The sequence below is a fragment of the Halichoeres trimaculatus genome, unplaced genomic scaffold (genome assembly GCF_033239565.1).
Source record: "Halichoeres trimaculatus isolate MK-OKI-2021-1 unplaced genomic scaffold, fHalTri1.1 fHalTri1_scaffold_7, whole genome shotgun sequence".
NCBI classification, from domain to species: domain Eukaryota; kingdom Metazoa; phylum Chordata; class Actinopteri; order Labriformes; family Labridae; genus Halichoeres; species Halichoeres trimaculatus.
In genome coordinates this window covers 33235395-33259075 of record NW_027437185.1, presented here as the reverse complement: position 1 = coordinate 33259075, position 23681 = coordinate 33235395, and the positions used below count along the sequence as shown (strand labels likewise).

General features: G+C 38.3%; 1 protein-coding gene across 1 annotated transcript; it reads left to right on the top strand.

Moving 5' to 3' along the window:
• The first annotated feature begins 1685 nt into the window (after nucleotides 1-1685).
• ube2d2l (ubiquitin-conjugating enzyme E2D 2 (UBC4/5 homolog, yeast), like) lies at nucleotides 1686-21236 on the top strand. The gene is made up of 7 exons (XM_074674470.1): nucleotides 1686-2058; nucleotides 15207-15270; nucleotides 15369-15400; nucleotides 16695-16772; nucleotides 18389-18494; nucleotides 18886-18979; nucleotides 21039-21236. The coding sequence occupies exons 1-7, from the start codon at nucleotides 2035-2037 to the stop codon at nucleotides 21082-21084; spliced, it is 444 nt and encodes a 147-aa protein (XP_074530571.1). The 5' UTR covers nucleotides 1686-2034; the 3' UTR covers nucleotides 21085-21236.
• Nucleotides 21237-23681: the final 2445 nt, after the last annotated feature.

Below are 23681 nucleotides of genomic sequence, written 5' to 3'. Positions count from 1 at the left end.
TAAAAACATCCCGGAAACATTTATTGACTTTGGCACGTCTTCAGAAAAGAAACAATAAATACTGCAAAGTCAGGAAACAAGCAGATTAATATGTGGAGTCGTTGAACCTTGTCACATCTCTGTTCTGTGGCTGCTGAATGAAAAGATAAATTAAGAGTTGAATGTTTTTTGTCGCAGATGTCAGCTGTCTGCGAGGGAAAGGTGCTAATGATACCCAATGATTGTAAAGAGGCTGACGTGCCCCATCCGTCTAAATGCAACAGTCATGTCTGAAAACGTAAAAACACAGACGTGGGATTTTTGTGTTACAGCGAGTACGATTGTGTGTGTGTTTTAAGTTTTTCAAAACCTGTTTAGTGTTTTTTAATTTTTACTTCCTGTCTTCCCTCGACTCACACCTTTAAAAACTCTGACAGCGAGGTGGTCAGTTTGTCTTCCTCCAAACCAGATTATCTAACGTGGACTGTTAGCGTCGCAACTTCAAATACAGGAAAATAATTTTGAAAGGCATTCTGGGTAAGATATGTGAAAAACCAAAGGCTCCTTGTGTGTGTTCATCAGATGGTATTTATATCTTTGCCCTGCGCTGTACAGTTCTACACCAGCTTTCATTTTTTAAATAAAGTGTTTTTTTTTTATATTTAGGAGAGTGGTGTGTGTTTGTGTTCTGCTTTAATTTATCCAGAGAAGAAGAAACTTGAGAGCCAGGCTCATTAAGGGAGATGCCAGAAAAAATGAAACTTCAGTGACCCTAAAAGTTGATGGGGAAGTTTTTTATCTTATTTTATTTTTTGGCCTAAAACCCACATTTCTTGATTCCCAAAAAAACAAAACAAAAATCACAGAAATATGATTCTTTCTGACATAACCTCTTCTTTTTCAGTTGGCCCTTTCTTTTTAATTTTACAAGAGAACGTAAAATATTTGGAATAGATAAAATTGAGCTAAAATTTACTGTTAGGGTAGGTCAAGCTTACAACAAATGTAAACAACAATAAAATGAAAAATAGAGTTTTTAGTCAATTATAAAGAACCTTCAAACAAAACTTAGTAGAATAAGAAGCATTAAAACAGAGTATGCATGAGTAAACAATAAGTCAGCGATACAATTAGCAAGAAGTAGACAAAAATAACGCATATAAAAAATAAAGCAATATTTGAATAATATCTGGAACAAGATGGATTAGGATATTACACTTGTGAGTTATATAAAAAAGTTTGCCCTTTGAAATTTTTTAGAAATAGATATCGCACTTGGATTGTGTCGAAAAAGATCACATGACAGTTTTATCATGAAAATATATTTGTAGAATTTATTTAATTCATTTTTTTTATTTAATTATTTGATTATATTACGTTTTACTCAAAGGAACTGAGTAATTATTTGAATAATTATTAGTGAAAAAAATACATTAAATTACACTTATATTAAAAATTAGCGAGGTATCAAAATATGTTTTTGTTAAGGGTTTTCGTTATTCTTTTTCCTTTTTTTTTACTGTTTAGCGGTTGAGTTAATACGTGTAATATAAAAAAGTTATATGAACTACTGTTTGTAACAAAATTATAAGTCACACTTTTGGGATCTGTTTTTATTCTTTTCAAAAGAACTACAAACCGATCATTTTTCCTGCCGCCATGTTGTTTGGCAGCCCGTTTCGGTGCTTTGAAATCGACTCGAAGTGAGACCCCCTGCTCCTCTGACAGCTGCTCTCTGTGTGAAACGGAAGACATTTTGAGCAGTTGCGGTCGGTTCGGTCCGTTATTTGTGTGTCAGCCTGAAGTCCGGGCTGACGTGCCGGGGGACGTCAGTCTCCAAACCGAGCTGCTGTCGAAGAAAAAGACGAGATTCACCAAAAATAACCAACGGTTAACCGGCGAATGTGTAGCACAGCTTAGCGCCTGAAGCTAATCACAAAGATAGGAAAGTCCTAGATGCTAGTTAGTTAGCATCACCTAGCTGGCCTCCTCCTCCTCCTCTTCCTCCTCCTCCTTCTCCTCCCTCTCGACAGCCGGTCCCTTTACGCCGACACAATGGCTTTAAAACGAATCAGCAAGGTAAGGGAATGAAAAAATTAACACCTTTATAACATTTTAAGTCCAACATTTGTCGGTTGAAGCTGTCAGCAGCGTTCGCTTCTCTTACAGTGACACAACGATTCATGAAAAGCGTCAAAATACTGAAGGCTTTGTTACATTTATCAGGATTTTTATGTGTTATTTGTGGGTTTGTATGTATAGTTATAAACCTTGGTCTAACAAAGCCCTCCTTCCTGCTTTGTTGGGTCAACACAATAAAACAAAGGCTCAGTTTACTGACCTGACGTTAGCTTAGCTTCAGTCAGACAGGCCTGTAACTGAAACACTGTGTGGCTTATTTTCACTCCTGGGTTTTTAAATATCTCTGATACCTGCTGCTATTTCAGGAAAACAGACCTCTTCTCTCTCTGTACACAGTAAAGTTTTCAGTCTCAGGTGCTAAAGCCTGAACTTTCTCTCAAGCTCTTACTCCATAAACTATTTTCACCACTCAGTGTAAATATAACGGGTGTGCTTTTACACCTGTGGCCGTGACACGTGATTTTATTATTACCTCCACAAAACAAAACAGGCAGGCACCTCATCCTGCTATGTATCTGCATTTAGAGCTGTTAGTGATTTATTAGAGGCACTGTTTAGACTTTATAAGAGATCTGTACATAATTGGTCATAATCCACAATATCAAATTAGATTATCAGCCCCTGAATCTGTTATAAATGCAATTTCTGAGTGTCTATGGACAACCAGGACAATCTACATGTGCCATTTTTCTGTGAAAAAATAATAGTGTGTAAAAGAAGATCTGTTTTCCTAAACAAATGCACACCTTGGCAAGAGTCACTCCTTTATGATGTTTGTGCTCATGGGAAACAGAGTCTATATTGATAGAAGGATACATCTTTAAACCCAGATAGTAGCTTGTGATACACAATTTACACCAGTTTAACAGGAAATATAAACACTATACACAAAGAAATGAAACAAAAATACAACCTCAAAGTGCAGTTATTTATTAATATTTATCTTCACAGGTCATTATTGAAGTTTTATTCACACTTAAGTGACTCAATTCTTCTTTGTTGGTGCATGAGACATACATTTGGAAATATTTGACGTGTGGGGAATGAAGCATCATTGCAGTTTTCTGAAACTGTGAAACAGCTTCTGAGTGATTATCCAGGCCAATATGTGGTTAATTTTTAAAGCAAAAAAACTCCAGTTTGGTCGGTTTCTTTGTTTCTTAAAGGTCCCGTGTTTGTGAAACTATAATTTCTCATGCATAATCACAAATTTGAAGATATTGGTATAGGTAGTGTGAGGAAAAGGCGGAGGCTTCGAGCCCCCACACTCACTAACAGGTACAGTCTTCCTGCCTTTCAATCAGTTCAGTTGTAGCTCTGATTGAGCAAAATTATAATTCCCCATTTCTCTACCACACCGGAAACATTTTACTTTTGAATTTGTGTGTATGTGGTTCCTGCAGGGAGCTTCAAGTGGACACTTCATGAACTGCAGGTTTTAGCTAGAGCCCAACCGATTAATAAGGCCGATTATGCCTGTCACCAATTAATCAACATTAGCCAAAATGTAGCCAATTATAAAAAATTTTGCTCCGCAGCGATTCTGTCACTCCTGGTCCTGTGTGTCTGTGTGTTGGGCTGCATACTGCCCAAGTGCCCGCCCCCTCCGTCCACCATTATGTAATGTAAGACTATAAAACGGCGTTTTAACATCGTGTTAGCTGCTTTTTTGAGAGATAAACAGAGATAAATGGTACTGTTAATTCACACGTCCACCATTATCTAATGTAAGACTTTAATACAGCGTTTTAACGTCGTGTAAGTTGCTCATTTTGTGTTAACATTTTAAATTTTTGTTTATGCTTACTGTGTTTACAGTTTGACTTCTTAATTTATTATTGTTTACAGCTTGTTCTTATTTATCATTGGTTAACACTACAGTTCTTATGTTAATAGTTTTATAATTAAAGTTCCTTGTTTTAATTTAATAGTGTTCTGTCTCTGTCTTGAATCATATGGGTATTATAATGATTTGTGTTCATATACAGTATATATCCTGTGTATATCAATGAATTTATTATAAATATCAGCCGATATATCGGATATCAGTCTATTTATGGGATATCGGCGTATATATTGGATATCAGCTTTTTTTTTTACCCCAGTATAGCTATCGGCATCGGCCCCAAAAATCCCATATCGTTCGGGCCCTAGTTTTAGCACTTCCGCATCGCCTATTTCCCATCAGTCTAATAAGCTGCGCCTGCATGCTTAGCTCATAGGTGGTAGGGATGGGAATTTACACTACTTCCTGTAATCAAATACTCTAAAAAAAAAAAAATGATCGCATACTCGCATATTGTATTTATTTTTATTCAACTGTAGACAAAAAAGGGTCCGTTGGACACGGACCTCCTGGACTGTAATTACAGACTTAACGTTCATCTTTTCCACTCTTGTAGCTCTCGTTCTCCGTGGCGGTGGCTTGTACTCTAGCTCTAGAAATGCAATCAGCTCTGTGACTTCTTCACCAACCACAAAACTTAACAGGATGCATATCTCCACTTACCAATTTGGTTATTAGCAGGCTAATCTTCTCCACTCTGGTTTTGTCACTACAGTGTGTGCTAGCTAACAGGGCTAGCAGTTGACTTGATTCAATTGAAATGTTGCAGGTGTAGCAGACGGTTCTGTATTTAGTATGCTTTTGCTTTCAGTGTAGTAATATGTGCCTATAGAGTTGCCGTATTTGCCATAAAACAGTTGTTTTTGCTGAAACCTGGCTCGGTGTGCTGAAGCTGCAGAGGGAGAAGTCACAGGTTTTTATCCCGTTAACTATTTTCCTACCAAGTATCTAAAGTTAGACGAAGACAAAACACTTTATGTGTTCTAGTTACTAGGGATGTCCCGATATTACATTTTCACTTCCGATACGATACCGATACTGCAGCATTGAGTATTGGCCTATACCGATATTAATCCGATACGATATCAGCATTAAACATGCATACTTTTATTACTTATTTTGTAGTATGTCTGTCATGTTAGAAAAGGCTTGATGTGATATTGAAGTGATACTATTTAAACAAAGTACAGTAGTCAGCAACAGTAGGTAAGAGGAAAAACTGACCCATTTATTATTAACCAATGGGTAACAGAAACTGCTTAAATTGGAGATTTTAGATGCATTCCGATACGATGCAGATACTTGTTTTTTTGCTGATATCAGACCAATATCTGATATCAATATCAGACTGGGGCATCTCTACTAGTTACAGCCCTAAAAGCGGCAGTTGCACAGGTGCAGGAATAAAAAACTATTATCCCAACAATGGAGACAACAGCAAGTATTTGTACAAAGGCTGGGCAGTTATTGCAAAAATCAAAGTCATGATTAAAAGAATCTTCTACCTTGATTTTGGTTAATTAATGATTATTCATCTCTGAACTCAGTTTATTCTGTGAATATTTGTATAATTTTGAAAGAAGTAACTGAATTAAACATGCACCGATAAAGAATTAAGGAGTTACTTGTTAAGACAACAGAATTGAAAACACACATCAGCTAGAATGGAAGTTTTTTGTGGGGGAAAAAATTATATTTACAGAGAGGGGGGAATAATTGAAATAAACGACACAGCAGTTTTCTGGTGAATAGAAGCTCGAAATTGTCAGTTTTGATTATTTGTTGATTATCACGCAGCCGAAACTTGTACCTATCTCTAATAGGTGGTGGTGTTTTTCATCTTTTGGGTGGAGGGACAGACAGACATTAATAAACATGATTATCAGTCATGTTCATGAGTTTCTTTTAATGACAGCAAACAATATAACAACTGAACAGTTATTTGAAATGTACATTTTAATACACTGACACCGTTATTAAAAATTGTAAGCAATTGTGTAAAAAAAATAAAATAAATGAACAAAAAAAGATAAGCTATGTGATATAGGGAAAGACGCAGGTAACCATTGAAGAATTTGTGCTAGGTGCCCCATGAGACAATGGTTGGAGAAACCTTACCATGAAAACACATGAAGCAAGAAAACACCTTAAAATAAGAGAAATAAAATTTGACATCAAGAATGCAGGGGTTTATGCAGTTTTATAAAATATTTCCCATGAAGTTTGAAAGAGTTTCCAGTTAATGAATCGATATTTTGCCTCATTATAGTTCAGTTTGCTGAACCATTTTCTAAATTATAAGAAGCTTTGGTTTCAGTGAGACCTTAGAGTTTGTGGTGCAATTTTCAAAGTTTCATAAGAAGGTTGTGAGTTTTATTAAAAAATCAACAAGTAAAAGGATGCAGAATAGTTTGGACGCATTTACCTGAAGTTTTGATATTAACTCAGAGATTTCAGATTCAGTGTAAACAGAAACTGAGAAATTCTGAATCAAAGCATATTTATTAAGAATATATCTTGTATTCCTAATATGTGAAAGTATGTGGACCAAATGAATGAAAAACAATTACTTCAGACCTTTAAAGAAAACAGAGTCAAAGTTTGAGGTAAAAAAAATTCAAAAAGAAAATAAAAATTGCCTAAAATTTGCACGATTCCCTGAATTTAAGCAAGACGTCGTGAGTTTGAGAAGCAGTGGATGTGAGGGTTTAATTTGGGGAAGTTTAAGTAAATATTTAAAGATAATGTTGAAAATAATAACTGTGTTGGTGTGTGTTTGTGTGTGTTCTGTAACCAGGTTAGTGTCTGCCCTCACAGCTGCTTCTGTCACAGTCACCCTCTGAATTCCTGCCCGTTTTCTCGCCTCCTAAACTCAGCCAAACCTGAAAGATGAGCCCTGTGTGCAGAGCCTGTATGTCACATACCGACACACACTCTAACACACACTCATGCAGGGCCAGCTTGGCTGCAGGGAGACCTGAAGGCTTGAAACACAAACCTGTCGTTCTATAAGCAGCACTGCTATATCCTGATCTCTGCTGTCCAGGGTAAAAATAGATCCTCTGCTTACACATCAGAACTGTGTGATGTGTGTCTCGGTCTGTTTCTGAGGCTGTGTTCAACGTGTCCAAGCTGCTCACAGCAAACGTGTGTGTGTGAGTATCAGGAGGAGACAAATATCAGGAATATATCTCCATCCCTACTTATACAATACAACATCCTGATGGATTTATCTCTAAAATATGTTTCTAAAAAAGGATGTCCTCCATAAAACTCAATAAGTTAAAGATGTCCAGCATGATATCCTTGAAGTTCCTGTGACTGACGACTTTTCAAGGCTTTCAAAAATGAACAAGACAGTTAGGGAAGACTGATTATTTCTGAATAGTGAAACAAACAAAGTCTGTCATCTCGTTTTAGACCCATTTTATTTCTTTCAGCACTTTAGATTGATTTCAGAGACATGTTAGACATCTGAAATAGACAACAACAATATAATTCTTATAAAAAGGTTATCTTTGTCAGATGGAACTTAAAAAAATGAATGGAATAGCAAAATACTTTCTTCGGAAACATAGATCAAAAAGCAGAATGTAAAATTTGGCTTAAGAGGAAGTGCTAACATTGCTTGACAGTAGCCACACTGACAAAACTGCCTGCAGTGTCTGCAGACCTAGCTTTTTTTATTATTTAGTAAGCCTTGCGAGCCGCAGGTACTAGGCAATGTCAATTATTTAAAAGCAGCACTTACCGTCTAAACGATTATAGTTTAATTGATGTTTAACGTGCAAAAAACGTACAACAAAACATATAAAAATTCAATAAAGGGGTGTAAAATTGCTGCTATTTATTTTGCCTTTTTCAAGAGACAGATACACGCTACAGGATAATCAGGCTGATTTTTGACCGGGGGGGTATTGCACAAAACCAGGATAAGGGATTAAGCTGGCAAACATTGGTTATCCTGGATGAAGTTAGCCCCAAGTCGGTTGAACAAAAGCTGGCCAAATTTATCCGGGACTAGTTACCATGGCGATTTATTCTCTGCAGCTAGCCTGCTCCAGACCAGGCTAACTACCAGGATAAGATTAATCCTGCGCTGGCTCTGCTCTCTGTAATGTAAGAAATGAACGTGGTTTACAGCATTTCCATGCTTTTTCTACACATTACATCATTTAATCATCCTGCATCCAAATCTTACTACTGTAGTCATTGCATTTGCTGGTTGACTTTAGTATTGTTTATTTGCACAGATTGTATGAAGACAAAAATACCTTTTAACACAGACTGTTGAGAATCCTTTCTTTATTAATACAAGTCCTACAATAAAAGGTTTAAAATTATTATAAAGAACATGGAAAAAACAGGCCTCACTGAAATCAGTACTAAACCAAACTGATGAAAAAACAAAAAACAACCCTAAACCTACAGAATGAGAAAAAGGGTAAACAAAGGAAAAATGAATATATCACACCACTGAAATGGACTACAATACAGACAGAATATAATTTTGTCTTTACTGTCTCTTAAAATAGGAAAATCGTCCTGTTTTAAGACTCCACCTTTAGGAGTGAAAGGGTCCCACATCATTCTGACTCCACTTTTTAACTTAAACACTCTTTCTATTCATTCATTCTGTCTCATTGTCAGCCCTACTGTTATATTGCCATACTAATAAAGACAGCTTGTCAAACTGCTGTCAGAGGTTTAATTAACATGTATATCAGTATCTGTCACAGCCCCCCCTGGATCCCCTCCATCACTGGCCTCCCTTTATTTAAGTCGAGTGCCAGCTCCTCTGCTGGGGTCAGGTCCTGGCTTGGTGGACCACCCCCTGTGCTGGTTTGATGTGTCTTTTTTTTCACGGCAAAAATTGTACAGAAATTCTTTCTCAGCAGACAACAAATGTATCACTTCAATTGATAATTGCTCTTTGGGCCACACATAAGTAACTTACCAGACTGCAGAATATTTTTATGTTTGTTTTTCACCTGCTGCCAGGTTCTTTTCTGGCCAGACAGGTTTGTTCTTCATGACAGATGAGGGATGAAACAGAACACAACATAAGAACAATTGATTTAATAGATAACACGGGCACAGAGTTTAAATTTTCTTTGAACTTAATTATACTTCAAATAACCTGAGTAACATGCACTTCTATGGGCCACATTAAAGAAAAACACAAGTATTGATTAGCGGACTTGAAAAGTCATCGATGACTGTGCGGATGCGGAGCTGATCAGCTCCACACCCTCAAACTGTAATTATGACAGTGTGTGGAGTACAGTTTCTTAATTGTACATGTTCGCGCTACTTACGTATTAAGCCGGTCAGTTATTAACTGCCAGGCTTTTTTTTTTTTTTAACCACACTCGTGTTGCCTTTCTTGTGGATTATATGTTTTACTTCTTTATTTAGGTGAAGAAGCATTGCCTGTTCATCCTGCTTGAAGAAAGATGCATGTCCTTGTTCCATTTTCAATCTGTGATTCTGTGATCGATCTCGTGGTCTTCTTAAGAAGGCTGTGAACGCGCACTTATCCAAATGATCCACACCTGGCTTGACTAAGCCGCGTTGTTTCATCCTGGCTCGCCAATCGTGCAACCAGTTAATCCGAGAAAGCGCCGACTAGGCTTATTCAAGCCGCGCCTGCTCATTTATCCTGGATGTATTTATCCTACTTTCGTGCAATACCCCTCGGATCTCCCCCTTACGATCAAAGCCAAGCAAAGGGACGATCGTCTGATGTTTGCAAACAACATTGTGTGTGATTTTCCTGTGGTGTGGGGTGTGTGTCACAATGTTATAGAGTGCAGTTTTCAAATCCCAAAGGCTGCAATGTTAAAATAAAAGTGCATTTAAAAAGTGCATCCTATAAGTTTACATATTTAAGTAGATGAGCCAAAACTTTCTTTTTATTTATATTTCTGCACTTTAGTTTGTGTTTTGTTACTGATGAAAAATCAGTAAGATTTTTATATATTTGATTAGTCACACAGTGTTTCTTTTTCATTTTATAAAACTGCAATCAGCATGTTGACATATTTCAGTGGTTGAACTGGAGATTTTGTCTTGTATACATAACTACACTTTTTTCAGCGTGACATTCATAGAAGATTCATTTTTGTTTTTCAACTATTGTTCATACCAGGCCTCTTGTTCAGCAGTGCTTTGCTCCTTCCTCTGATTTTATTTGAGAAAATTAATGATAATTTTATCACACGTCTACAAGGCTTAAATCAATCGGTCAATATTCTTCTGTGATTGTAATGGTTAAATAAAGATACGTTATTCATATCAACTCATGCATGAGTTCATCTCATTTAATCATAGCATAGAGCTTGCCTATGACAGGAAAGAATTGTTTATATGTTGACTAGGGCTGCACGATTATCGCAATCGCAATCGCAATGTCAGCACATGCAATTCAGATTTTTCTCCATGATAACCAAGCAAGTCAGTAGACTCATCATGACACAACTTTTTTTATTAAATCGCAAGCACAATCGCAATCGCAATATTGTCCACCTAATCGCAAATCGCACCTTTTCCCCAAATCGTGCAGCACTAATGTTGACAGTATCCTTTGTCATGTTGGTCATACTATAGAACACTTTATTGCTTGTGTTAAATTAATTATGTAGAGGATAAACATCCCCCCCAAAATTGCATGCTAAATCGTAATCGCAATATTGTTCCAAAAAATCGCAATTAGATTATTTTCCAAAATTGTTCAGCCTTAGTCCAGTCGGAGCCGCTCAGAAGGCCTCTGATAGGGAGATTGTACGTAGATAATGAACATGTTTAATATTTACGACTAGAAATCTTGTAGTTTGTGGGGTGATAAGAGGAGCCGGGCACATGCAGTGTGTGTAATGTCACATGTACCGGAGGAAAGCCAATCAAGATGCAAGCTGACTCAGCTAACTGACAGAAGAGGAAGTCAGAAATCTGTCTGTAATACCTGTGAAGACTTCACTTACCATCATCTTGCTCTGTAATGCGTACAGCCCTCGTTACTGCCATCACCATGACTTCTTCTATCATCGTTTTTCTCTTTTGTGTGTTTGTTTTGAATTTTAGTGGCCAAAAACAATCATAAATTCTTCTTCCGGTTCATCCATCATGTTTCCTTACAATGAAGTCACATTTTACTACGTGAGATTTGTAATATTGAGCGTGAAGAAGCTGAAGCTCTGTTGAATAATCTGTTAGTGTGTGGTGTCCTCCAGAGTGCACACCGCACACTTTAAGATCAGAAGAGAAAATCTTGTGTGATCTGTCTTTTTTTATCATCAAGTGTGTGCTCTCTGAATGTGTGAAGTTTCGGCGAATCCTGTAATGTGTGCCAGCCTTTAGACTCTGAGACCAATTCAGAAAGAATCACAGTGTGGCTGCTGCTGCCAGTCCACCTCAAAATCACGTTCAATATGTATTATTTTCTCAGGCATGTCACTAAATAATTGAATAATCATAAGAATCATGTTTATCCAACTATTTTGCTTATATTTGTGTGTAACCCAGTTGTTTATCCTTACATGAAAGTATTCCATCAGAGAAACTTACTCAAGATTACAGAGTAGTGGCCAGGCTCATGAGAGGCTGTGATAAGGGTTTTCTTTAAACACCAGTGAGGGAGAAATGAGGATTTTATTGAGCTGAAAATCATGTAAAAACCAGAATACCTGCTCTTTAAACTGTTAGAAGTAATATCTAATAACCAACATGACATTTATACATCATAAATACAGAGTTGCAGTTTGTTTAAAAAAAAGTAAAAAGTGTGTTTGACCAAGATTTTGTCCCTCAGGAAGAATATTCCTGGTGAAATAAAATGATAATTAAATACATGAGGTAAAAATTTAGACAGTGACCCAAATATTGAGTCAGTTTTTAAGAAAATCTCTGATTAATGTGGCTCCTGAGTTTTACATGTATGTTTGGTTCCCCGAAAACAAGAGCGATCCTTCCTCTGGATGCTAACTGAATTTGTAATGCGCCCATGAAAGAGACAGCTGTTTGACCACAAGACGAAGTGACAACTGGGTGAAAAGTCAGCTGCCTGGAGTGAAATCTTTAACATAAACAAGATTACAAGATTAATCCAGCAGAACAAACCTGTTTCCTACTTGTTTTCAGAGTGAAAAAGGTCAGGTTTACGTGTTTTCCTGGGAGAAGTAAGTCTTTATGTGCTCAGAGGATTGTGTCTGAGCTGCACTCACAGGGACAAAGTCATATTTAGAGTTTGATTCAGAGCCTGCCAACCTGAAACCTGACGACTGACCGACAGTTAGTGGGTCGACTATTTCCAACGAGCTCTGACATGTTGGATAAAAACTGCTCCACAGTCACAGAGTCACAGAGCAGGGAGGGATTAGAAAGCTTTTATGAAAACAAGTAAAATCAGATTTATTCCGTCCAACACCTCAGACGTCTTCTCGGGTCAGAACAGGTCTGGGCTTTTCTGCAGGATTCAGGATTTGTTGCTCTACTTTCACTTTGTTTCACAAACTACTTCTGCTAAATCCTCTCACTTCCACGTCTGCTTTGTTTGGGTTGCTTAATGGTTGGCTGACCGAGTACGACACACACACACACACCACACACAGATCAGTGGTCAGTGCCAGCATCTCCTTTATCCTTTTTCATCTTAACTCTGAAACCCTTGTGTGTGAGTTTCCTTCATGCAGAGAAACTTTCAGTCAGGTCTGTGAGAGTGACATGTGGGGTTGTTTGTTTTAACCTCTAGTTTTCCTACACCGTGTGTCTTACTTACTGTAGGTGACGTCAAAACATCATATTTTGAATATTTTCCAGCCCTCTCTTTCAGCACTGCGCTCACACTGAACAAATCAGGGCTCAAACATCAGTTTATACTTCTGCTTTTGGGTTTCATATACTATAAACTGTTGATGTGATACTTTGTTGATCCCTTTTTGCTTTCAGAACAGTCTTAATTGTTGGTGTCATAACCTGCATTGGGACCAGAGGGTCCAAACTAAATAGAATAGGTCCCTGAACTAAATTGTTCCTGGATTTGATGGTGCTTTATTTCACTGCAGATGGATTTGTTGACTCTTGAAAGGAGATGAGCTCTAGAACCAAAGCCGTCTAGTTAGTCGAAGGTGTTTCTAAAAGCTCCAAACAGCTTTGAGTGGAGCATAGACTGTAAAAAAAATGGACGTCCGTTTGCCTGGCTCAAAGTGAGGTCTCCACAAAAACTGCTCCCCCTGGTGGCTGGCTGCAGTATAGGTTAAAAAATCCGGCTTTCCAGTCATTCCAGATGGGCTGTGGTCAAACTTGAAAAAATTAATACACCTGGTAGAAATGTTTCTCACGTCCAATTGTTGTAGTGATTTGAAGATATCATTTGGCTGTCCTGTATTCCAGTCCTCTTTTTTCTGAAAAGTTTCGTTTTCATGTGTTATACGAGGTTAAAAACAAGGTTTTATGTAACGTTTAACGATGATTGACAGATGTCGTTTTCGTGTATTTTTTTCGGGGATTGTAAAAGATGTCGGAAAATAGAGTCAAGAAGTGATTAGACTCTTGGATCATCATTAAATCCTGATCTGATGAAGAGATCATGACACGTAAATACACGTATATCAAACTGAACTTTGATGACTTTTCGAGAACTACTTCTGTATTTGAACAGCTGTTGTAAACTGGATCTCCACTGACACGTTCAGCTGAAGGTCTCCAGTTTACAGGGTCACTCTTTAAACTGGAACACCAGGAGCTGACAGAGACACACGACAATGGTTTTGGGATAAAACACAAAAGTATTGTTGCGTTTCATCCTCTCGTTTACACAGAAACAGTGTTTTAGCCAACCTAAAATCCAAACTTTTGAAAACAGCCACTAGGGTGGATTCTGAAAAGCTGCTGACGCCTTTGCCGTGTAAACAGCAAGCCTGATGTTATGATAGTCATGGACTACCGTGTTGTGCTTGTGCTGCTCAATCTCCTGTATCTGCTGACTGTCTTTCAACAAAATGTGCATCTGATGCTCCACTTCTGCTTTTAGCATTCACTAATACACCAGAAGATCTGCTCAACTCTACTTCAGTGGAGATCTCCCAAAAGCTGCTTCTGGACAAGACAGTTAAAGCGTCAACTACAGGCCTGGCATGCTTAGTACAGCGTTTCAGTTCCTCAGCGTTTCCGTATAAATGCAGATTTCTCTCTCTATGTCTTTGTGTTTTGGGGATGAAACATCATTGTGGGAACAGAGCCTTATTGTGAAAAGTTCCTGGAACTCTGGAAAGTACTACATCTCTCCCTCAGGAAGGGCTGTTTTCAGGGGTAAATTTATCCCCCAGAACTACATGTAAACCCTAGTTCCTGAGGTCAAAATGCAGCTTATGATTCGTCAAGCTGCTGAAAGCCTTCTTAGAGGTTTTGCTCCATATTGACATGATAGCATCACACAGCTGCTGCAGATTTGTGGCCTGAACATCCATGATGATGATCTCCAGTTCCTCCACATCCCAAAGGTGCTCTATTGGATTGAGATCTAGGGACTGTGGAGGCCATGCAGGCTGAAGTGTTGATCCAAAGTCGGGTCCAAAGGTTTGGTGAGCCTGTGTGGACTGAAGCTTCAGTTTCCTGTTCTTAGCTGACATAACGTCTGCTTCAAGGTTGGACGTGTTGTGTTTAGAGATGGTCTTCTCTGCACCATGCTGTGTTCATTGTCTTAAATCACCTTTCTTCTCCAGTCTGATGCTCAGTTTGAACTGCAGCACCTCATCTTCCCCGTGTCGCGTTGCTGTCATGTGATTGACTGATTATATGTTTGTGTTGACTCTTGTCTCTGAGCTTCTACTGGTTTATTGACAGTTTAGTCCAGGTGCTGACAGACAATCAGATGTGAGGCTTTTTTTTTTTTAAACTGACAGATCTGAGGAATGACGCTTCCTTGTGTCTCTCCATCATCTGTAATCTTATGGTAGAGGGTGATAAAGATGAGGAGTCGGCCACCTTGCAGCCAGATGTCACAAACAGGAAACGGAGCAAAATGCAAAACACAGAGCTACAACTGACACACCTGATGCACAGTTTGAGTGATTTGTTTAAGAAAACCCCACAGAACAGTGACACCTGGAGAACTGGAGCAAAGATAAAGAAAGTCGAGGCAGATAATATCAAAAACTCCTATTTCACAGCTGCTCTGTCTTTGTAAAGTGTTAAAGGATCGTAATCACTTCTCTCTTTGTCTCTCTTCGTGTGTTTCCAGGAACTGACCGATCTGTCCAGAGATCCTCCGGCTCAGTGCTCTGCCGGGCCCGTCGGTGAAGACAGTAAGAGGATTTATTCATCACACTAATAAAAAAAAGACACACCAACTGTTACTTTTGTCAAATATGATAAATTAACTTCTTTTTTCATCCTTTTTCAGTGTTTCATTGGCAAGCTACTATTATGGGGCCAGTGAGTATCAAACTTCTCTCAGATTTTTAAGCAGATACAGATAAAGGAGTATAGCCATTTGCTACAAAGTCGCAGATTCAGAGGCACACGATACACAGCTGCTCCAAACATTTACTTTCAGTCCATGTAGAAAATATGACATGTCAACATGACGCTCTCCACTTTAACAGCACCTCTCATCTCAACATTAATAATTAACAGGAGACAGAAGCATAAATGTTCCAGCAGAGTCAGCATCGGCTAAAACAGACAGCGTCTTAAAAAGTCCACTTTATGTCAGAGCTGTTAAATAAGATCGCATAACGCTGAACAGATGGATCCAATAAAAACGAGTAAGTTAGACATGAGCAGTGACGTGAAACACAGTTTTGAAAGGAAAAACAGGTGTGTGAGATGCAACTTTAAAAGCTTTTCTTGGTCACATCATGAGCAGCTGATCTGTATTGAATGCAGATGTATTCTGTTGTGTTACAGTGTTTTATCCAGAAGATGGCGCTCAAAGAAGCAAACCAAAGTGTGCTGCAGTCATAGCATCACTTTCTAACACCTTCCACTCTCATTTAATTGTACTCCTATATTGTGACTCTAAATAATAAACTATTTCTGTTAAAGAGAGCTAGAGAAAATATGAGAAAATATGCACCAAAGAAGTTGCCCGTATCGTAGTTTACCTTTATATTTTAGTCAGTTCGATGAGGGAGTGTTATTTAGTATTTTAGTGTCTGTTGCTAAAAGAAATTAAAACATCAGTAGATGTAAATTCAAAATGTGCAATCATTCAGACAAACATTATGTATATTTTTTTAGAGGTGCCGATTTCCTTATTTTTGGCAATCAGTGATTGGTGATCTGCCCATCCTTACATGAAACTGACCTTGTATTCTTTTAGAAAGGTCTGACAGCCAGCCATTGTTGCTTTTTGCTCTGAGACCTAAAACTCAGGACACTTTATTGGTTGTTTAAATTAAAAATTAAAGATTTTATTGTTTCAAAGGTATTTTTAAATGATTTTCAATAAAGTAAGTTTGGAATATTAAAGGTATATGCTGTCAGTTACAAAAAATAAAAATCATTATGGCTCAAATTGTTATCGGCAGGTCAGGTTTTTTAAAGATCAGAGATCGGCCAGAAAATTGTGATCGGTGCACCCCTAATTTTTTTAAGCTGCTTTGATGAATTCAACTGCATTAACGTAACATTAAAATGCTGTTTGTGTATTTGTCTCTGTCTTCAGGAGTATAAATATCTTTCTTTCTAACTCGTGTTTTCTCTGTCTCTGTCTTCCCCCTCCCAGCCTGACAGTCCCTATCAGGGCGGAGTTTTTTTCCTGACTATTCATTTCCCTACAGATTATCCCTTCAAACCACCCAAGGTCAGTAAAAACCTGAGACTTTGAATATTTCTCTGTGTAAACACCATTCATTTTTAAATGGGGAACTGTTTTTACATTCATCCTATATGAAGCAGTTCAAGAGCTAAATATGGCTTCACCTGCATCTTGTGTCATCTTGTGAAGGAGACACAGATAAAAACAAACCTTTTTTTGTTGTTGGAAAAGTTTGAGACATCAGTTTACATGCAGTCAATATTCAGGTTAAGGTCAATATTCAGGTTTCTGAAAAATTGGAAGTAGCGCGTTTACATGCATGAGCCATAGACTGTATATAGAGTGGACAGTGTGGCTCCGCCATTTATCATTGTACGATTTTGAAGCCAAAATACCCCGTAACAGGCTCAGCCATTGAAGCAGTTGTGCAACCAGTCTCTGCGCAGTAGAGACTGTGAGGGATTCTGGGAGAATGTGAGTGGAGCCGGGTGACAAAAATAATAATGATATTTTTCTTTCGTGAGTCTAATCACTTCCTGACTCTACCTCCCGACATATTGTACAATCCCCCCCAAAAATACACAAGAACAGCAGCTGTCAATCATCATTAATCATAACCTTTATATCATAATTATAACCTATATTGCAGCCAGCCACCAGGGGGAGCAGTTTTTGTGGAGACCTCACTTCGAGCCCAGCAAGATGATGTCCATTTTTTTTACAGTCTATGGCGTGATCAAACAGGGTTATTCCTGTTTACATGGGATCCAGATGAAAACAGTGTCAAACGGAGGGCGTCTTGATGCAATAGGCATGATTTCCACTTCTTCCTGTATCCACAGCAGCAGCATGGCAGAAAATTAACAGCCCAGAGCAGTTGCCTTCATTTGAGCTTTGGTGCTGGTTCTGACCCACTACCAGTGTGTGCCAATTTACAGCCAGGACTTCCTGTGCTTAAAAGAAGATTCCTCCCGAACAGAACATGCAAAGAACAAAAATTAATGTTCCTTTGGATGGGGATATGCTGATAGGCGTATACATGACCAAATATTCAGGTTAGAAAAGGAGGAACCCAGGGGTAATTTTCAGGTTTTTAAAAACTAGAATGTGAGCATATTCCGTTTTTTAAAAAGGGATGTCTGTGCTTATGCAATGGGGTTATTGCTAATATTCCTAACATGAAAGGGGTAACTGGCTGCCTCTTAACGTAGCCAGTGAAGAAACCAGGAGGCTTGAATTTTCTGAATTCTTGTCATGAAAGACATCCACCTCCACCTGTTATTTCTTTACTTTGACATGCAGCTGTCAGAGGATTGAACTGAGTTTTATTTATTTATTCAGTCTGAAGACAGTAGACTTAGAGCCTCAAGCATGCATGTTTGACCATAAAGAAAACAGTGTTTCTCTTGATTAAATCGCAATTTCTTTCCCCATGTTGCAGAAAAAAAGATAAAGTACATATTTTAATGTTTTCTCAGTATCATCAGCAGCTTTTTGTGAAAAAAGAAACCAATGCTTTTTCTTCAACATGTAGGGTGAAATCTGAAGAAACTGTGACATACATTTGATTTTTTTTACCTGCAGGGATCAAATTACAGCTCTCCTTTTTGTAAATGTTTGAATAATGATATTAAATGTTGTTTTTCTCTATCCACCGTCAGGTCGCCTTTACAACAAGAATTTATCACCCAAATATTAACAGTAACGGCAGCATCTGCTTGGATATATTGAGATCACAGTGGTCTCCAGCATTAACTATCTCTAAAGGTGAGAAACACACAAACAACAACTGGATTACACGAGTAAATTCATGATTCATCCAAAGACGAAAGAAGTTTAAGTTTTACACATTTATATAAGTATTTATGTTATTGCTTAGGGCTTTACTACCAAGAACTGGGGTTAAATATCAGATAAGATCTACTGGATGATGTGGTTGCTGACTTTAGGTTTTAACTTCATATATAGGGACTAGAAAGAATACGTCATCAAAAATACCTGAATTTATGAAAGAAATTAGCATAAGTTAATATTTTATTGAAATTATCCAACAATAAAATTCAGACATTTAATTACTCATTAAAACTGATCTAGAAGCTGCATCATTGTCAGACAGTGTTGATTATTTTACAAGGTGCGTCTTGTTTTCTCTCCACAGTCCTTTTGTCCATTTGTTCTCTGTTATGTGACCCGAACCCCGACGACCCGTTGGTGCCAGAGATTGCTCGCATCTACAAAACAGACCCCACCAAGTGAGTTTAGTCCCGCACAGTTTACAAACTACTGCATGATTCACCCTACTGCTGTCTCAGAGAGGTTTCTGTGTTTTAAATGTCATCACTTGTTTTCACTGAAGTTTATCAAAGTTTGAGCCAGTGAGAAACAAAAAATTAGAGAAATTACAATAAATCATTTTTAATTCTCCAGATAAAGGTTCTGAAGAAAGGATTTCTTAAAGTTGGAAAAGGTCTACAGGAGGGCATATCTATTTTTCCTCTTATTTTCCTCTTCCTTTATTTTCTATTCTGTCTCTTCCTCCTTTGCGTTTCTCCCTCTCCTTCTGGCCTTGTGAGTCTGGGCTCTGTAGATGAGTTTTGAAAGGACTCTGGTCGACTGTAACATAGTGTAAACAAGTCTGGACTCAAATCAAGCAAGTTTCCTAAAAGTGTATTTTTAAAGGTTTCCCGTGTTAGTTAAAGGGATATAAACAGGTATAAATCGAGGTTTCTCACCTGGTACCTTGTCCTGCCGGTTGGTCTCAGGTATAACAGACTAGCCAGGGAGTGGACAGAGAAGTATGCCATGCTGTGAGGGTAAGAGCTCAGCTGCCTGCATCATGTGGATGTTAAACTGACTGACTGTAGCACGTTGATGCAAAGCATGGCTCCACATGAGAGGACAGAGTCTGAGCTCCTTTGAAGGACTGCGACTGGTTGATGTTTGACTGAAATCTAAAAAAAAAAACAAAAAAAACTACATCCTCAGAGGTTGTAGACTGTTAAAGGTGCTTTTCAACTGCAGGAACCAGAACCAGGGTCGAAATTTAGGGTATCCTTTAAAAGTTCTTGCTTATGGGGTAATACCTCAAGAGTTTCAGGACCTGCTTTGCTGACTGTCCACAGTAAGATGACCCCCAGCTGTGATGGACTTGGTTTAGTACCTCCTAACCAGTGGTTTTCTTTGAGCCTGATAGTGTGAATGTGTCTCTGTCAGCTCCCGGTGTTCCAGTTTAAAGAGTGACTCTGTAAACTGGAGACCTTCAGCTGAACGTGTCAGTGGGTATCCAGTTTACAACAGCTGTTCAAACACAGAAGAAGTCCTAAGGAAGTCATCCTAGATTAGTTTGTGTACGTGTCATGATCTCCTCATCGGATGTGATGACGATCTAAAGCTGTTAGAGAAGGATGCGTCCCGCTAAGCATCTCCAGTTAACAGGGTGGCTCTTTCTGTCATAACACCGGTCATCTTTGGTATGGCTTTAAAATTTGTCTTCCTGCTCTGAGTCGAGCATTTCAGGGGTCTCGGATCCTCTTTGTTTCTACAGCTCGTCTCCTTGATGAATGGTCTTCATCTCATACTGCCCTCTACTGGTCTCGTATGGAAGTGCAGTAACTTTTTTTTCTTTTCCACGTCACTTTCCTGATTTGCGTAATCTTAAAGGGGCTTAAGGTCACAGGGGAAACAGATAACAGGAACCATTTAGTTCCTTGAAGAGATCTAAAAGTTCATGGTCATTCTGGTTGAAACGCACCTAAAAAAAAATTAACTCCTCGTCAGTAACATGTCTAAGAAAAGTTGGACTTTTGGTTGAAAGTAACCGGAGTTTTGTACATGACAACTTTACATTGTCTCAGAGACGAATACTTCACAACTTACTCTGAGTTTAATGTTGTAGCTGCTCAAAATTCAGCAGTTCTTAAAAACTTTTTCCAGAGTTCAGTTGTTTGATCCATTATATCTGGTCCTGCAGAGACAGGTTTTGTGCAAGTTCGTTGTTTTTGAAAACTTTTCTCTCTCTTATAAACATCCCTGCTGGGGTAAAACGCTCATTCTGGGGGTAAAACGCTCATTCTGAGGGTAACAGTGATAAAATGTGAAGTTTAACCTAACTGGCTTGCACAGGTTTGCTGTTAAAAGGGCAATTTCTAGATTTAAAGATTTGTATAACCACAGTCCACTGTGTCTGATTCGTATGTTTGTGTTTGCAGCACTGAGCGTGTGCAAGAGTGTTTCCAGGCATGGCATCGTCCAGCTCTCTGCTCACCTCCTAACACACCTGGACTCACCTGTTGTGTGTGTTTGTCTCTGCAGGTACAGCAGGACAGCTCAGGAATGGACTCAGAAATACGCCATGTGATCCTCCTCCTCTCTGCTGGAACAAACTCTTTGATTTCTCCTCCTCCTCCTCTTCATCAGCCAATAACAGCAATTTGTTCACGTTTCTGTTCGTCCTCTCCCTCACCCTTTAAAAAGGCTTTTAAATCCTTTATTTGCCCTTTTCTCTGCTTTCTAAAATAAATAAATTAAAACAAAGTGAGGGGCTGAGGACTCTGAGCTGTGAATGTGCCAACTGCAAAACAAAAGAAACCCAACAAACCGGAGCGGACTCAGTCAGACCGGACCGGACGGAGAACTGTTACAATAATGAAGCAGAATAATTTAATGCATGTCAGTGATTGGTTCATGTGCTGCTGAGATCTGTCCACTTTTAAAAAGAAAAGAAACGAAACGAAAACTGCTTTTTTTGGTTTTATTCAGTTTTTCTTGTTGTTTTTTGTTTTTAGACGAGAGAGCCGTTAGTTCATCCATCATCCACACACTGTTCTCCTCTTTTTGCACTGAAGATGAAACTCAAAGCTCTCAATGGCTGATTGATCAACTAATAGCTCTGTGATGTTTTCTTTCTCAATAAAGTTGAACAAATTGCACTTTCTCCTGCTGTGATTCTTTCATTTAGCGACGATAGTTGATTTTCGCGGTGATATGAGTGGCTATTTAAAAGGATAGTTTAGAATTTGCTGACAAACTTTCTGTAGATGCTGATTTGGCCCCTGCTCACAGCGCCAAAACTTTCACCAAATTTACTTACAGTGATATTATCGTCTTATCCTGAGCTAAATCTGTTAAGAAACTTGAGATACCTGTCAAGAAGCAGAGAAGAAACTCAATTTCTTATTAAATAAACACACATTTCAGAAGTTTGACGATTCTGTTTAAAACTTGTATTTGAAATTGCTTTGAGAAAATAGTATAATAATATCAGGTACAGGTTTTCTTAAAGATTACACTTGGAAACTCTTCAATGTTTCTGTCAAATGAACTGGTTTCCTCCACATACTGTAGCGTGGGTGGCATAGTTGAAGAGAGAATAAGCTAATTAAACAGATTTTTGTGGTTCCATAAATCTTTTACAAATATCCAAATTTTTCTGATTGATTATTGAATTAAAAAAGGCAACAGTCAATCCAAGTTAGCGGGTTAGCATCAGAGTTTACAGGTGACAGAGTCTGGATTTCCAAAAGTATGCCCGTTTCTTCATCATAAACTAAAACTGAAAGGGGAAACCAGCTTATGTCACTTTTTGACACTGCAGCAACATCAATTTTTATAGTATGAAAGTCTATCCATTTTTTTTAGGCTTCGAAGTGAATGACATAAAAATGACCAGCCTTAACTCCAAAAACCTACATGGTCTTTTCTTGAGTAAGACAGCTAAACTTGTGGTGAGAGGACTTTTTATGTTTTTCATGTCAAATTGTAAATATTCAGCACATTATTAATTCTCTTCTAGCCTTTTATACAATAGGTTTATATATATATATATATATATATATATATATATATATATATATATATATATATATATATATATATATATATATATAAACTGTTACCCCTAAAACGCGTGAAGGGAAAGCTATAGTTCAGATTGTTATTAGCTAGCTAACTAACAAGGTGGATGTTAGCTTGGATGCTAATAAGAAATTCCATTTGGGGTTGACTGTCACATTATCTTTGGGACTGGTTGTCATACGTATGTTTGTACGTATGACAACCAGCGTATCTGCCTCAGTCCCCTCCTCAAGCTGTAGGTTGATGTTTTGGTTGTTTCTAGACATTTCCGGGCGGAGAGTAGCCATGGTTACAGCAGCCAATCACAGCGCGCCTCGTGCCGCAAATGACTTTGCGTGTTGATAGTAGCAGATGGGAGAAGCTAATAGCTATCGTTCCTTAACGGCTGCCATAGTGGACGTAGCTTGGAGGAAGAAACACACAATTAAAGTGAAACTCCAAACAGATAAAGCTTTTTACTAATTTAGGGTGAAGTTTGGCTCGACTTTCACTCACTTTCAGGAACTCGGAGATCAGCACGGGAGAAGAGCGACGTGAGTTAGCTTACTGCTTACCAGGTATGTGTCAAATACCCGTGATTAGCTGGTGCTAACATGCTAAGTCAGGTGCACAGCGCTCCAGTCTCTCCCGTGTAGAAACGCAATGCTACAGGTGTTTTAGATACATATTTGTCAGCTTGTCGATGCAGTTAAACTTTTACATTTAGTTCTGCCTTCTTGCCTTTTATATTATAAAATACCCCGTTAAAATAACATAACGATAAACAACTGCGTAGTTTGTGATAACCGTTCCTGTGATGGTGTTGATTGTCTCAATGTGTCAGACCGTCTTTGATAGTGAATTACCTTACCTCTGTGTTATAATGAGTTGGAAAGTGAGAAGGAAACACATTTCAAGCTTTAATTTGTAGCAGTAGCGTTAGTATGGGAGTAACTGTTAAAAGAGGTTTTGATGATGAGCAATTCATAACAGAGTTAAAAAGTGTGAAAGCCTGAATTTATAGGGTGAAAAGTGAAGTTAGTTTCCTCAGACACACCTTTATTTGCCTCTGCTTCTGTAGTGTCACACTCCTAATAATCCATGCATGATGTGGTTCAAAGC

What these genes read in the sequence shown, in the direction of transcription:
- ube2d2l (XM_074674470.1), top strand. Translation starts at nt 2,035, where the DNA reads ATGGCTTTAAAACGAATCAGCAAG. An exon ending in ATCCCTTCAAACCACCCAAG is followed by an intron (nt 16,773 to 18,388) that starts GTCAGTAAAAAC and finishes ATCCACCGTCAG; the next exon opens with GTCGCCTTTACAACAAGAAT. An exon ending in AGCATTAACTATCTCTAAAG is followed by an intron (nt 18,495 to 18,885) that starts GTGAGAAACACA and finishes TTCTCTCCACAG; the next exon opens with TCCTTTTGTCCATTTGTTCT.